The 15455-nt window shown below is 39.9% G+C and overlaps 1 protein-coding gene across 5 annotated transcripts in view; it reads left to right on the top strand.

Moving 5' to 3' along the window:
• Window positions 1-15455, top strand: part of L3MBTL3 (L3MBTL histone methyl-lysine binding protein 3) — a 119399-nt gene that overhangs the window by 85091 nt on the left and 18853 nt on the right. For all 5 annotated transcript variants that reach the window (XM_036120841.2, XM_036120843.2, XM_078054747.1 and 2 more), the window contains one exon: window positions 4558-4707. In XM_036120841.2, coding sequence (XP_035976734.1) covers window positions 4558-4707 — 150 coding nt within the window. The remainder of the gene's footprint in view (window positions 1-4557; window positions 4708-15455) is intronic.

Below are 15455 nucleotides of genomic sequence, written 5' to 3'. Positions count from 1 at the left end.
CTGTCTAAGGGATTGCCCATCCCTCTGTACACATACCATCACTTGAGCACACTTCATTTGCATTTTGTGGCATACCTTTTTTTTTTAAATCACTACCCACTCAGGAACCAGCTGGCTTCCTTCTCTATCCCATAGCAGGTGTAAAAATGTGAGGTATGTAAACCCATTTTACTTCTCTCAGGATTCAAAGGACGAGAGGGTGTCAGCGTAAAATTGATAGCTGCTCATGACGGGACTCCCCTGATAGATCAGCCTGGCCCATTAGTAAATCCATGCTGGGAGGGCTGTGCTCGCTTCCCCTGCTTGAAGTTGAGAGTTTGAAATTCCTCTCTGGCCCTAACAATCCAAAAAGGCAGATAGTTAGACAGTAGGTCTTATTTTGTTTTGCAGTCTTGCCTTTCCGTGAGCTGTACAACTTTATATGTAGTGATCTTAGAGAGATCTATTCTTCCTTTACTTAGTCAACAAATAGGTGAAGGGGCTGTTCTCATAGATCTTATATTCTAAGACTTCTAAACTTCCCCACTGTGCCAGGGACCTCTGAGGGTTCCTCAGCTGAGCCACACCCATTTCACAAAATTTCAGTGGTCATCTTTGGAGCATAATGGAGCAAAATGGAGCAAAATTTCAGTGATCATCTTTGGAGCAACTACTCCCCCTGTGTGTAGTTGGGGATATGCAGCCCATCTTAAGAATACTGTGGGTCTGGGCACCTGGGTGGCTCAGTTGTTGAGCGTCTGCCTTCGGCTCAGGTCATGATCCCAGGGTACTGGGATCGAGCCCTGCATTGGGCTCCCTGCTCTGCGGGAAGGCTGCTTCTCCCTCTCCCACTCCCCCTGCTTGTGTTCCTGCTCTCACTGTCTCTCTCTGTCAAATAAATAAATAAAATCTTTAAAAAAAAAAAAAAAAAGAATACTGTGGGTCTTCCCAGTGTGGGAGTGGGTGGGGTTAAGAACAGGACTCTCATTTTCTTTACTTCATATATGATAAAACCCTAGGGTAGATATATAGATAGATCTTCAGTAATTGTAAAGCCAGGTGTTTAACTGTGAGTGAAACATGATGGTTGCAGTATTTATAGGATTAGCAGCATACTGTTTGTCAAAAAAACCAAAGAATTATATTTAAATTTTTTTTTCTTGCTGTCACAAAATGCAAGGAGGTAAATTTGTCATAGAAATACACAATATGAGGAAGAAAGGATAACAGAGTTAAAGATGACAATCTGAGGCTTAGTGAATATATTTCCTTTGTCAGAAACAAAGATTCAAAAATAGCAGGAGGAGCAGGTTGTATTTCTTATCTTTTTTCTTCAGAAGAGGGGAGTTCATTGAAGATGATGAATTTGGTTTTAAACATGTTTATTATGAGGCAGCCCTGGGTCATTTATATTTTGTCTGAAACAAGATAGGTGTAAGGCAGGGCTCCACGTCCCTCAGGGGAACCACAGGGAGCAGGGCCTCTCCCCCTTCCTCAGGCCTGTGGCGCTTACTGTGTGGGCAGAAAACCGAAATGTAGCCAAGCAGATGCTACCACCTGGGTCTTCCATCAGGAGGAGTGATGTGAAGGCAGGTCACACTTGGTGTTTGCAGTCTCTGTGGAATTGGGGGTTGGGCAGGTGTGGACATGGCTGAGGGGTTTGGGGAGCGAGTAAGGGCCACAGCCTCAGGAGCCCCCCATCCTGTGTAGACTGTGTCTGGGGAGGAGAGCTGGTTGCACCTTTCTTCCTGACCAAGCCTGACTACTCAGCCTTCCTACTGACTTGTCTGATGCCCTTTAGTAAGTTTATTTCTGCTCAACTTAGAATTGGTTTTTGTTACTTATATCCATAAACACTAATTAGTAGAAATATCCCATAAAGGATTCCATGAGGTACTTGAAGGATTCTTGTTCAGAAGAGACATTGTGGTTGGTGATGAATTCTCCCTTCACATCATTACTAAATGAATAAAAATGAGTTAAAATAGTATGCCCATTCGCAGTAAGATAAATGAAACAGTGCGCTCATCTTGCTGAGCCACTTTGTTGCTATGTGACATTGGGCAAGCAGCATCTCTACTTGATTGTTTAATAAACAGTCCACAATTCCTGATGTTGTCTCCAGATCTGCTTCTCTCTCATCATTCTCATCTCAGGGGGAAAAAAAAAGAAAGAAAAGAAAAGGCATCCCTATCACCACCCAGGTCTTCAAGCCAGAAACCTACAGACCATTCTTAAATCCTTCTTTAATGTCATTCCCCATCACCCATCCATGCACAGGTTCCCTTGGAGGGATCGCAGAGGTACCATGACCGTTCAGCCACCCAAATCCAAGTCACCATGATGTCTTTACAATTACATAACTTCTTTTGCTCCAATTCCGTCCCTTTGAAATTTTCCCCCCGCAAAGCATCCTGGGTGATTGTTTTAAATTGTACATCAAACCATATCATTCCCTTATTTGAAGGTCCTCCAGTGGCTTCACATCAGACATAAACCAACTGAGCTCATGACCCATGACCATGGCCTACCAGACCCTACATAATACTTCCCCTGCCGGCCTCTAGTGTGTACCCCCCCCTTGCTCATGCACTCAGCCGTCGATGGTCTTCCCCCGCCACACATGCCGAGCTTTCCCTACATTTGTGCTCTTCTTCCCATTTCCCAGAATGCTCTTGCCCTGTGTGGACAGAGCAGGCTTCTTCCTGACCTTGAGGGCACTGATCAGATGCTGCCGCTTCAGGGAGGCCCTTCCTCACCACCTGGGACAGCCCCGTGTTCTCCTTTAGGCCATACCCCATGGCATGTGTCACTATGTGAGGCTCTCTAATTTATGTTTGTGCAATTGTGCAGTGCCCATCTTCCCCCAGAATATCAGCCCCATGAGAGCAGAGATCTTGCCTTTTTATTTTCCATTGTGTTTCCAGTGCCTAGAAAGATAATTAGGACTTAATAGATACTCGATAAATACTTGTTGAACAAATGAATGAAATAATTAAAGATTGAAGTCTAAGCATTTTAAGCCTAGTTTGTCTCATGAAAAGCCTTCCTCATAGGATATTGTAAAGATTAAGTAAAATACTGTGCTTAGCAAAGTGCTTGATATATAGTGAGTGCTCCATAAATATTACTGGTTATTGTTTTTGTTATTGTTGGGTTAGTATTATATACATTTATGTCAACACATGATCAAATGTTATTTATGTTTATCTTTTGCATAGATAATAATGTAGAGTAGTATGTAGTTAAATAAAATATTGTATTTTAGCTTATAAGGTATCTGTGATAAGTTTTATAGGCCATTATCAGAATCACTTAGTTTTCAAACTCTTCCCTTCTCCTCCTAGGAGAAGGTATCTGATTTTTTTTTTGGTGGAGAATAGACATGCATTGTTTAAAAATTTTCCTTGGGTGATTATCAACATTCCCACTATCACCTAGAGAGAGGAAGAGACATGTAAGACACTAATATAATTTTTTTAAAGATTTTATTTATTTATTTGTCAGAGAGAGAGACAGAGAGAGAGCACAAGCAAGGGGAGCGGCAGGCAAAGGGAGAAGCAGGCTCCCAGCTGAGCAAGGAGCCCGATACGGGACTCGATCCCAGGACCCCAGGATCATGACCCGAGCTGAAGGCAGCTTAACCGACTGAGCCACCCAGGCGCCCAAGACACTAAAATAATTTATCTAAGAGCCAACAATTTCCAGACTTAAGGAGGCTTCCTAAGACCAGAGGGGCAAGATGGGCAGGTAGTTAGAAGGGCTCATTAGGTATTGGAGGCCTGAGATACAGAGGTTTCCCAGTTGTTCTGGAGCCTGGAAAGCTGAGGCCTGGGCAGAGGATTATACTGACTTAACATTGATTTAACAATTAGTGACCTAGATTTCCTTTACTTGGATAACAGGCATGATCCCCATATGGAACCTGAGAGACCAGCCAGGGGTCCAGAGGGCACCGATAGAAGGGAAATGAGCTGGATGGGTTATGATGCAAGTTGGCATCTGGGCTCCTTTCATATCGGAAACAGGATTAACTACAGATTGATACATGTATTGCCTAGGATATCAGATGTACAGCTGGACCTGGAGCTAGAACATGGGGGAACCCCCTGCCTTTGGAGGGACAGCTGTTATAAAGGAAATGACGTGGCCAGTGCGGACCCTGAGTCTGGAGGATCACTTTAGGAAGCAGATCTGTGCCATCTGTCCATCACCAAGCCTCCAATGATGTCTTAAGCATTTCTCTCTTGGGGCTGATTGTTCTTATAGATATGCATAGGCTCTGCCCTTGGACAATACAGAGGGGATCCTTCGTTGATCATTGCTCAGTTCCAAAGATTTCATCAGATTGCATCTAAACATCTATCTAGTGCAAAGACACATTTTCTATCAGATATACTTAAATTATGTCTTAGAGATAAAATATTTCATATTTATGTGTTTAATCATACATACACACATATGTAAATATATATAACCTTCAATTAAATTTTGGGATTTTATATTCTATAGCCTGTCATTTTAATTAGAGGTATGTTCTAATGGGAATGTTCTTTTCTTTTTTCTTTAATATTTTAGTGCTGCCAACTGTCCCTATTCAGAAATCAATTTGAATAAAGACCGAATTTTCCCAGACCGTTTAAGTGGTGAGATGCCTCCGGCTAGTCCATCATTTCCAAGAAATAAAAGGGCAGACACAAATGAAATCTCTTCATCTCCTGAAATCAGGTAATTAAAGTGATAATATTAGTGTTGTTTAGAAGTACTCTGGTTGAAAGAGGTTTTCTTTCTCAGATGTTTTATGTTCTCTGTTATCTTTTCTTGGACATTATTGAAAATGCATTTGATTTAATGTAAAATGATGATGGAGATCAGTAGTGGACTTAAAAAAATTAGGCAGAGAATTTATAAAAGCGTATCTAAATGAGACAGGCTTTCTTCTTATTTGTTCATCTTTTAGTTGAAATTTTTTGGTGTTAGAAGTTTAGAAATTCCAGTCATTTTACTTCATGCCAGTTCATATTTCCGAATGAACTGATCAATATCTATATAGAGCCATCCTTTATGAGAAAGATGTCAGATTTTTGTGAAGAAATGTACATTATTTCTTTTTCATGCTCATGCCAAGCACTTGCATATGTGTTATTTCTTTTAATTATTAAGATGTTAATTGTACTGCATTTGACCCTTGAATGACATAGGGGTTAGGGGCACTGACCACACAATGAAAATCTAAGTACAACTTTTAAGTCCCCAAAAACTTAACTACTAATGGCCTAATAGTTACTGAAAGCCTTGCCAATAACATAAACAGTTGATTAACACATATTTTGTATGTTATAGATACTACATATGGTATTCTTACAATGAAGTAAGCTAGAGAAAAGAAAATGTTATTAAAATCATAAAGAAGAGAAAATACACTTACAGTAGTATATATATATTTATTTTTAAAAAATCCATGCATAAGTGGACCTGCTTAGTTCAAACCCATGTTGTTCAAGGGTCAACTCTATAAGCTCAGTCATTTAGTTTTGATTTCACTTGTAGAGTTGAGTTGGAATGTTAAGCTCAGTGGATTATTAAGTAAAGAACTAGATTTTGTTTGATCTTTAAATAATAGGTCTGTGCCCTTACATTAACTGAGGATGCTACTAAAAAAGAGAGCAGATTAGTGGAAAGATATTCCTTAGTGCTTAGGTTTTGGGAGTTTCTTTTATGAAATATTTTATTTATTTAAGATTTATTTATTCATTTGAGAGAGAGAGAAAAGAGAGCACGCTCATGTGTGTGAGCAGGGGGAGGGGCAGAGGGAGAGAGAGTCCCCAGCAGACTTCCCACTGAGTGCAGAGCCCACCTCAGGGGGATCCCATAACCCTGAGGTCATAACCCAAGCCAAAATCAAGTGTTGAATGCTCAACAGACTGAGCCACCCAGGCACCCCTTTTATGAGTATTTTAAAACCTAAGGCAACATAGTTCTCTATTTAAATATTTTATAACTTCCATTCTTATGGATGAGCCAGGTAGACATTTGAATTAATAAATCTGATCCTAAATTCATAGCAATGCTATTGGAGTAATGGCATTTCACATCTCAGTATCCTTATAGAAAAGTAGTTTTATCCTATGGATGGGGTGAGCTGTAACTTCTTTAATTATTAACCACAGGAGGATGACTTTTTTTTTTACCCTTAAAACTATGACTAATGTAACATAAACTCATTTTACCCAACCCAGCACTCCAAAATGAGGTCATACCATGTGAGGAAATTTACTTTAAGACAAAGTACTAATTCATATAGTAATAATTACAGATACAGAGTTCATTGACTCTGACTCACAAGATGGTAAGACTACCTAGCGTTTAGATTTCAGAAGCCAAGATACTGTTTAAAATATAAACAGAATACTCCGAAGAGCGGGCAGGTCTAATCTCACACAGGCTTTTCACTCACTAGCTGGGCTCCAGGCCAGATTCCTAGGGCCAGAGTTTCCTCTCAGCAGAATCTCCTTGGGATGATTTCCTAGGGTCTTCTTTAACTCAAAATTTATGTAAAAAAAAACTGTAGTGGATTTGACCATTTCAGTGACCTGTCTTCTCTGAGTTGTGGTCATGGTTCTTCATGTAATCACCCAGATTTAGGGAACAACCTCAGACGTTTTTAGTTTTCTGTATAGCCTATCACACATGTTTCATATCTAAATAGTTTTTTCTGTGTCGTAGATTTTTAGCTCACACTGTCTTTTGAGTCAGTGAATTCTGACCTGTCATTACTTTGTGTGAGTGAATACTTACACTTCTTTGTATTAAGGTGAAATTTCTTCAAGTGATCTGCTTCCATTTGGTAAATGAGTGTTCCATTGTTCATGGTTTTAGAGACTTTTAGATTTCTTCTTGTCTTCATCTTTCCAGATTTAGTTTTTATTTTTTTTCATAACTAAAAATAACCTGAAAGATTTGATTAGTCACATGCAAAGGAAACATGAGGGAGATGATCGAAATGACCCCTCAATTTTTAAGGTGAACATTTTTTTCTCACTGTATTTTTTACGCAGAAGAATTTTTAAGAGATGGTTGCAGACATTTTGATGTTCCAACCTAAATGCTTCGTTAGGCGTACTTGAAAAAGCAATATGTTTCAAAATAACACAGACTGATTTACTCTTTAAAAATTTTAATTTCTTCTTTAACAGTTTTGAAAATTGACTTCAGATTACTTTTTCCTGCAGGCAGTCACTGGTTCTCACAACAATTGCAATGGCACTGGGTATTTTAGATAGAAATGATCATGAGGTGGCAACACAGTAAATGCTAACAAATAAAAGAAGGGTTGTTAAGGAAACAGTGTATCTTACAGCTTGAGGATGGTTGATTTAAGGTAGAATTAACAGGGTAGAAGTTGGCTGGCTTCTCTGCTGTGAGTAAATCTGTGTGAATATATTTAATATTTTTTTTCATTTCGTAAGTAAATATAAAATTTTTGGATTGTTGATTTGTTTAACCTGGACTTAAGAATGTGAGCTGTGCAAAGCTGTGAGGGCAGTGACTCTCAGTAAGTATTAGTTTGTATTAATGGGGCAGGAGGAATAGGTTACTTATTTGTTGCACAGCATTCTTTTCTTCTGGCGGAACAAAGGAAAGAGTGGCCCATTTCTTTGATACTCCTGAGTTAAACTTTGAATACAGCATTCAGGACAATTCCCACAATACCAGATTATGTTCTCTCTTCTTTTCCCATATTCATTTCATACATGGATGGAATTTTTCATTCAGGTTTTAACGCATTTTCTTTGTGTCCTTTGTAATAATTTACTAAATTTGGTAGCCAGACTGTACTGGTTTGTGTTTTTTTTTTTTTTAATGCACTTTAGCACAGCAAGAGACCGTTCGCACCCCCAGAAGTGGACCCTGAGACAAAGATTCAGTTGCATGTGGTTTATTTGGGAGGTGAGGAAGACCTCAGCAGGGGAGTGAGGAAGCGAGCCGGGGAGGGGAGGGGAGGACCGCCAGGGAAAGCTTTGTTGCCACACTGATTACCACTGTAGACAGCAGGAACACAGTCCTGCTGCGACCACTCTGGGAGTCGGTGTAAAACACACATCTCAGACTTTGCCCGCCGTGGGCATGAGGGAGCTGAGCCATTTAAACACTGGTTACCTTCAGTCACAGAGCGAGGCTGCCCGGGAGGAAGCACACAGTAATTCCCCGGCACAGCGGGTTCAGCAGCTGGAGCCCCGGTTAACCCTTCAGGAGAGCGGAGCAGGAGACACCGTGGGAGCTGGCCGCCGTGGCTGGAAGGGGAGTGCCGTCCACGGAACGTGGGCCGGGCGCTGACCACGGCTGCTACGCCGTCCCTCCCCCCCATAAACACACACCCATTTCGAATGCCAGAGGGTCACCAGAATGAGGACTGCGCTGGCTTTGCTTTTGACCTGGAAGCTGACACAGCCCGGCCAGATAAAGTAACAATGCGAGGAACGTGTATATCCTTTTCATACCATAACCATTATTTTAAGGGCAAGTTCACAGGCCAGCTGCTCAGGCTGGGCCTTGGGACAACTAATGTTCCACAGCAGTAGCTCCTAGACTTTGCATCAGATTCCCGGGGACCTTCTCAGAATTCAGATTTGGGGGCCCAGGCCAGCCCACCAGAATCTTCCAGGCTAGAGCCTAAGAGTGTGCATTTAAAAAATGTGTTTGGGAGTCTGTCTCCCTGCTTGACACTCGCAGTGACTTTCCATTACTCCTGAAATTAAGTCCCTAATTCTAAGCCTGGCCTGCAAGGTCATGTGTTCTCTGGCCCCTGCCCAGCTCTGCCAGGCTCGTTTTTAAACTTAATGCTTCAACACCATGGTCCTCAGACATCCTTTGCACTCTGCCTAGAGCCTCCAGACCTGCCGTCTCCTAGCTGGTCTCTCATCTTGCAGGCTTCAAGTTCGCTGTCCTTTCCTCGGGGAAGCTCTATCTGATCTGCTAGAGTATAGTTCAGGTTCCTCATTACGTGCCTTCACAGCACACATCCCGATGCTGCTGACGGTTCTGTGTACGTACTTCTGAGTCTGTGTACTTTGCTTGACAGTAAGCTCCGTCAGGGCTGGGGCCACATCGTCTCTGGTTCTCTGAGACACCCCCGCACTGAGCACGCTACCTGGCACCCAGTAAGGATGCAAGGTGACCTTGAATCATCCACCAGCCTTCAAAGGAGACAGATGAGTTATATAACCTAAGAGGCAGCAGCTGTGTAAACTTCTGTTCTGGTAGAACAGCTACCTTCCCAAGGTTGTAAGATCTCCACACTGCATATCTATTAAATGACTAGATGAATCCCCCAAATACATACTGGCACTCTTTTATAAACTTCTCAGTGCTTCCAAAAATGTTGTTGTTTTAATTCCTGCCCCACTTAGAAAATGATACCGCAGAAAAGACAACATTTATATGGCACGAAGGGAGTGAATGGGGCTGCCTCTGATGACCAGATGGGGGCACTTGTACCCAGGGACTCAGGGTGTCCTAGCTGGTAGGCTCTGCCCCACATTAACATAGCTTCCCAGTGAGTCCTTTTGCCGGTATGTTAAATATTTAAACCTGTTTCCCTATAGCAATATGTCAAACCCAAAAGGATGGTTGGGTTATGAGTGAATTCCTAATGTGTATTTAGATAGAAATGTGAGGCTGCAATCCTTTTCTCGTTAGCCATTGATTCGTCAGGCCTGTAAGGAGTGTGTGCCTTGTGCCTTGTGTTTTCAGTGAGATGTTTTTCTCCCGGCGGGAGCGTGGTTGGGGTGGGGGGTGCAGCAGCTCGTCTCTGCCCTCATAGCACTCCTAACCACGAGATGGTGAGGCAGGGGCTCTCCCCGTCGGTGACGGACCTTTCCTGGGGACTGATAACCTTAAGTCTCTGCATTTCTACTGCTGAGTAAAAGTATGTGTATATTTCTCGGTCTCTTAATAAAACCTGGGTTGCAAACTTTGTTTTGCATCAGAATCATCAGATGTTTGTTAAAATGCAGCTTTCAAAGTACCATCTCCAGAGATACTGATTCAGGAAATGTAAGGTGCATCCCAGTTCATTTTTAACAAGCACCCCCAGGAGATGCAAGTGATCTATATAGTAGGCTTTGAGAATTATTATTCAATATAAAGACCCTTCTCTGGAGTAATAATTCACAATGTGTTACCAATTGGAGAACATCGGCATCTATCCCACATAGGCTCATTCTCGTGAAATCTATCCTACAGCTGCTTGTAACTGTGTTTCTAAATTAGGTGCTATCTCTATTAAAAATCATGGAATGCTTTAAGCTCCCATGTTGTTTAAGCCTGCTGAGACATAACCACAGAAACACAGTAAAGCATGTTTTAAATATCTGCTAAATGCTTGTGTTACCTTGCAAGGCAAATGCCCATTGCTAATCTAAATCCAATGAAAAATTTCAGTCTGTTCAGATCATTATAGGCCATTAAAAAGGCTTCTCAAGTTGTAGGACCCATGTTTCTACTCAGAATTACAGAGAGCAGTTGTAGAAATTGCAAGTATTAATCTGATTTATGTTTCTAGGATGAATCCAATTTGCCAGTGACACCAAGAGCTAGTCTGTACACTTGAGGAGGGCTTTATTAAACAGATGGGAAAACAAACTGACATAAATATGAAACTATAAGCATATAAAAATCTCTTTACTTTGCAGAACTGCAAGATCAAATAGAATAACATTAACTTAGAGCCAAAAGTTCTAAAAGATTACAAATGCTAATTAAGAATCTTTGGGAACTTTATTTTGCTTTTTGAGGCTTTCTGAGCCTGAGGGTTTGATGTTGACAATTGGAGAAAGTCCTTTTGATGACTAGGCATTACCTGCCCATGTAAAAGCCTGTTTCCCCTTTTTGTCAATGGGCTGCCAGGTATGGATCAGGAGCTGTGGAAGTTTAAAAATATTCCAGCTCTTGGAACCTGAGTCAAATCTATGGGGTTGTTTGTGTGCACCAGAGAGAAGCTCAGTTTTAGTTAAAACACTCTCAGTTCTTGTGCCAAACACTGTGACACCAGGGCAACCATTCAAAGTGTAAGGAAGAAATGACTCTCTAATTGTTGTATGCCTGTGAAGTTGTTGGGCCAAAATTATAACAGGGTCTTATTTTATCCCCTCGAATAGCACTAATTCCTGACTCAGATGACTCTTTTATATATAGTGGAAAAGCAGTGACACCTGGTTACTTTTCTTTGACAACGTGAGAGTAATGCAGTCTTGCTCTTCTTATAATATATGGTCTTTATTCCCCAATACTCACCTCATTGGTTAGGGCTTTACATTTTATAAGAAGATTGATCAGTTAATTGCTCAATTAGTTTTTCTGGAGGGTTTTTCCTTGGCATTTGATAATATCCACTGTTTTGACTAATTATATTACTTTTCTTCATTAACATATGTTCCTTATGCTAAATGATAATTTAATAGGCTTATTAATCAAAATGTTTTATTTTTAGTCATTAGATAAATAGTAAACCATGTTTACCTCTCTTAGGCCATGTTTATGAAAACAGTATAGAAACCACTGCTGGGGGTGCCTGGGTAGCTCAGTCAGTTAAGCATCTGACTCTTGATTTCGGCTCAGGTTGTGATCTCAAGAGCCGTGATCTCAGGGTCCTGAAATTGAGCCCCATGTGGGGCTCCGCACTCAGGGGGCAGTCTGCGTCTCTCTCTCTCTGTTCCTCCTCCCTCCTCTCTCTCAAAAATAAATAAATCTTTAAAGACTATTCAGATGTTAACCATAGACATAAAAGTTTTAATCTGACTGGTTTTATTTGCCATCTTTTCTGAGTCCTTTTGAAGATGGTGACCTTCTTGTACTGAGGCTGTGGATGCACACTCTCCTCTTCATTTGTAGGAGGCATTTGGAGACAGTTCAAGTAATCTTTTATAATTCCTCTGAAGTATAAACCCTGAGATTCTCTTTCTTGGATTTTTTTCCTGTGAGTGACCTCAGCCCAGAAATTAGGGGAAAAAAAGTTGCTGGGGGCATGCAAAAAAGACCTCCTTTTCATGTTCAAAACAGAAATTCCTACATTATTTTACGGCCCCAGCTACATTCATTGTGTCGCCTCTGGTTACTAGGGAGTACAGGTACTTTTCAGCTCTAACAAAACCCCTGTGAGACTAGAATAAGCGCTGCTGGAGAGAGACGGTGGGGTTATTTCAAGCTAGGAGCCAAATCAAACTCATACTGGATTTCGAGGGATAGCTGAAATCTCTGAATTGAAGCAAAATAATTGTTTCACATTTTTTTCAATATTATTTTTAACATACTGGGGACTGATGGAAGCATAATTGGCTAGGGATTGTTTTTAAATGAAAAATAAACAAACTTGAAGAAATATAGCTATTTGCATTCAAATGCATCCTGTTACTATGTATTTACCCTTCTGATGTTTGTTTTGCTAATAATTACTACAAAGCATATTTTGAGTAAGATAGACATTTAAAGCATGATATGTAATTACAGAGAAAAAGAAGTTGCTGACTCATAAAGAATACATTTTTGCACTTGAGTGGATTCCACTGTCTTAATTAAAAACCTAAAGAGTATTCTTGAGTAAGGTTTTAGCTATGGTTATATTTCAATTCAAGCTAAAGAAATGTTGAAATAAATTGGTTCTTGAAAATTCTAAGATCTCAAGGGAAATCTCTGTATTCCAAGTACTTTTCTAGGTGTTTTTACCTACATTAGCTCACTTAATCTTCACAGTGCCTTATGTGGGGTGGGTGCTGTTCTCACATCCCCATTCAAAAATGTAGAACCTCTCGTGGTTACAGATTACACAACTAGTCAATAGCAGACCCAGATTACAGCCCAGGTCATCTGGCTGCAGTCTGGCTTGTAACTTTTACTCTAAAAACTATTTTAAAACTTGAAGAAAACAGGTGACAGTGGATGATTTTATCCCCAAGTAGAAGTAATTCTTAAATAGTAGAAGCTGCCATTTATCACGCTTCTGCTTCTATGTCTGGCTGTGGGCAGCATTTTCTATTCATTATTTTATTGAGTCCTCAAAATGCCTGTGAGGAAAGGGATTTATTACCCTCGTTTTACAGATGATGCAGCTGGGAAGTAGGAAAGTTAAGTAACTTGCTGAAGATCATTTAGAATTAAGTAGCAGAACTGATATTGGAAGGAGGTCTGTTCACTTCCAGAGACCATCCATGTAACCACTCCATGTTCTGATTCCCTAGCCCCCTGCCCAATCAGCTTGTACCTCCTTCGGAGCTAAATGAAATTGTTGCTAATGGAAAGTGTTGATCAAGAGAAGAAAACAGAGGTGTTTTTTGTTGAGCAAAAATGTACTATTAAAATACATCAAAATATGTTTGGTTGTCTTTTTTTAAAGAGAATCTGTTAAGAAGCATATCTGGTACCGTGTTCCAGAGAGATTAATTATAAAGTTATCACAGAGTTGGGGCATTCTGATATAAACATGTTTTGTCTGTAATTGGAAGACCTGTGCAACTAGAATAACTTTGTGCTTAGGAAGTTGAAATCCTAGATTAAGGATTTCATTTTTGCACAGAGAAAGAGACCCATCACGGCACCTCTTGAGTCAGAATTAGCAATGAAACTCCTCACCTTGTAGGAGAGAGAAATATTGGTTGCCCAACTGAGAAACCAATTTTTTTAAAGACTTTATTTGAGAGAGAGAGGGAGAGCACAAGCAGGGGAGTGGCAGAGGGGGAGGGAGAAGCAGACTCCCTACCGAGCAAGGAGCACGATGCGGGGCTCGATCCCAGGATCCTGGGATCATGATCCAAGCCGAAGGCAGACGCTTAACCAACTGAGCCACCCAGGTACCCTGAGAAACCAATTTTTATTTTAAATAAAATACAAAACAAACAAGAATGAGTCAGATTCTTCATGACTGACCTTGTCACTAGAAGACGGGTATACTGTATTCTGGAGAAATGGAAAGGTAAAAACCAAGTAATACTTGAATCTAATTATGGATTTTGGTGTCAGTAGACCTGGTGCTATACTTGTTCTACAAATTTGGCATTAACCTCTTTAAGTTTCAGTGGCTTTAAGAACAGAACCTTCTTCTAGCAATTGTTATGAAATATTGGACATATAAAGATCTCAGCCAGCCTTTGGTGCATAGTATGTTCTTGTAACTTTTCTTATTATTAACTGCTCCCACATTTCTAGATGTGCTTAAATTAGGATTCTGCTCACTTCAGTGGTTCTGTTCATCCATCTATTTGATAATGCTTGTTCTAATAGACTGCTCGGGTGACCCCACTGCCCCACCCCTCCAACTTTCTAGTAAATGAAATATCATGTAGAACCCCCTAGGGGCTTAGTCACTTTTAATTTTAAAGAATTAGCAGAATCAGTCTATTAATTGGAAATAAAACATTCAGTAAACATTTCTTCTAGAGTCCTTTATTTGAATTGTGTTTGGTAAGGATAAATACTCATGTTTATATTCCCAAGTTTATATGGGTTCAGCTTAATGAAATATCACGAGTTGCAGTAGGGAAAATGGAAACTGAACATGCTTCTATAATGAAGCTATATAAATAATATAAGAATAGATGGCTTCCATTTTGCTTCTCTGGGGATGGATTACAGCAGGTTCAGGCCTGAAGAAACTTTTTGGGTCAGAGGTCTTATTTTCCTTTTCTGTCTCCATTCTCTCCTAGCAAATGGTCCTTTTCTTACATTCATAAGATAAACCATTGGCATTGTATTTGGGCATAAGAATACAATAGAACTTTGCTCATACTTAAGTCTTATACCTTTATTTTAATAAAACTTAACTTTAAAGGAATGCTGTGCTTTATTAAAACCACAAAAATGTAAAACTTATCAGTGGACAATTCTGATCACGAAAACGGAAATATTTGAAAAATTATACGACTTAATTTTAGCCTTTGATCTCAGTTTGTCTTTTTTTTTCCTTTTAACCACTCATTAAAGCTTTTGGGAAATCTATGATGACTAATTAGGAATTTATTTTAACTCTGAAAAATGCCAATTTTAAGTTATCACTGTAATATGTGACTTTTTTTCTAATAAATATTAAGATAGTCATGCACAAACAACTTTTTTCAGTAGTCACAATACTTACTGGGATAGATTTGTAGACTCAAAGAATATTCTAATTTAATATTAAACAAGTTCAGAAGATCACATAAGCTAATTTTAACACATGAGGCTGATTTTAGCACGTTGTAATTACCAAGTATAACTTTAGCACAGTTTTTACAGAGAAGACAGTTTTCAACTAGTGTCCTTCTCCAATTATCAGTGATTTTATTTTTTCCCATATTCCCATCTCTCCACATTTTATGGAATAAGAGCCTCCAATAGTCATTTGATTACTCTTGGAAGAAGATATGTTTTTATTTTGTATTAACAGTGATTCATCTCCATTCTCAAATAAGCAAGTTTTCTTCAGCATTTGGGATAAGTTGTTTTTA

Source organism: Halichoerus grypus, chromosome 9, assembly GCF_964656455.1.
Source record: "Halichoerus grypus chromosome 9, mHalGry1.hap1.1, whole genome shotgun sequence".
Lineage (NCBI taxonomy): Eukaryota > Metazoa > Chordata > Mammalia > Carnivora > Phocidae > Halichoerus > Halichoerus grypus.
The sequence above is the reverse complement of the archived record's forward strand: the minus strand, read 5'-3'. Positions and strand labels throughout refer to the sequence as shown.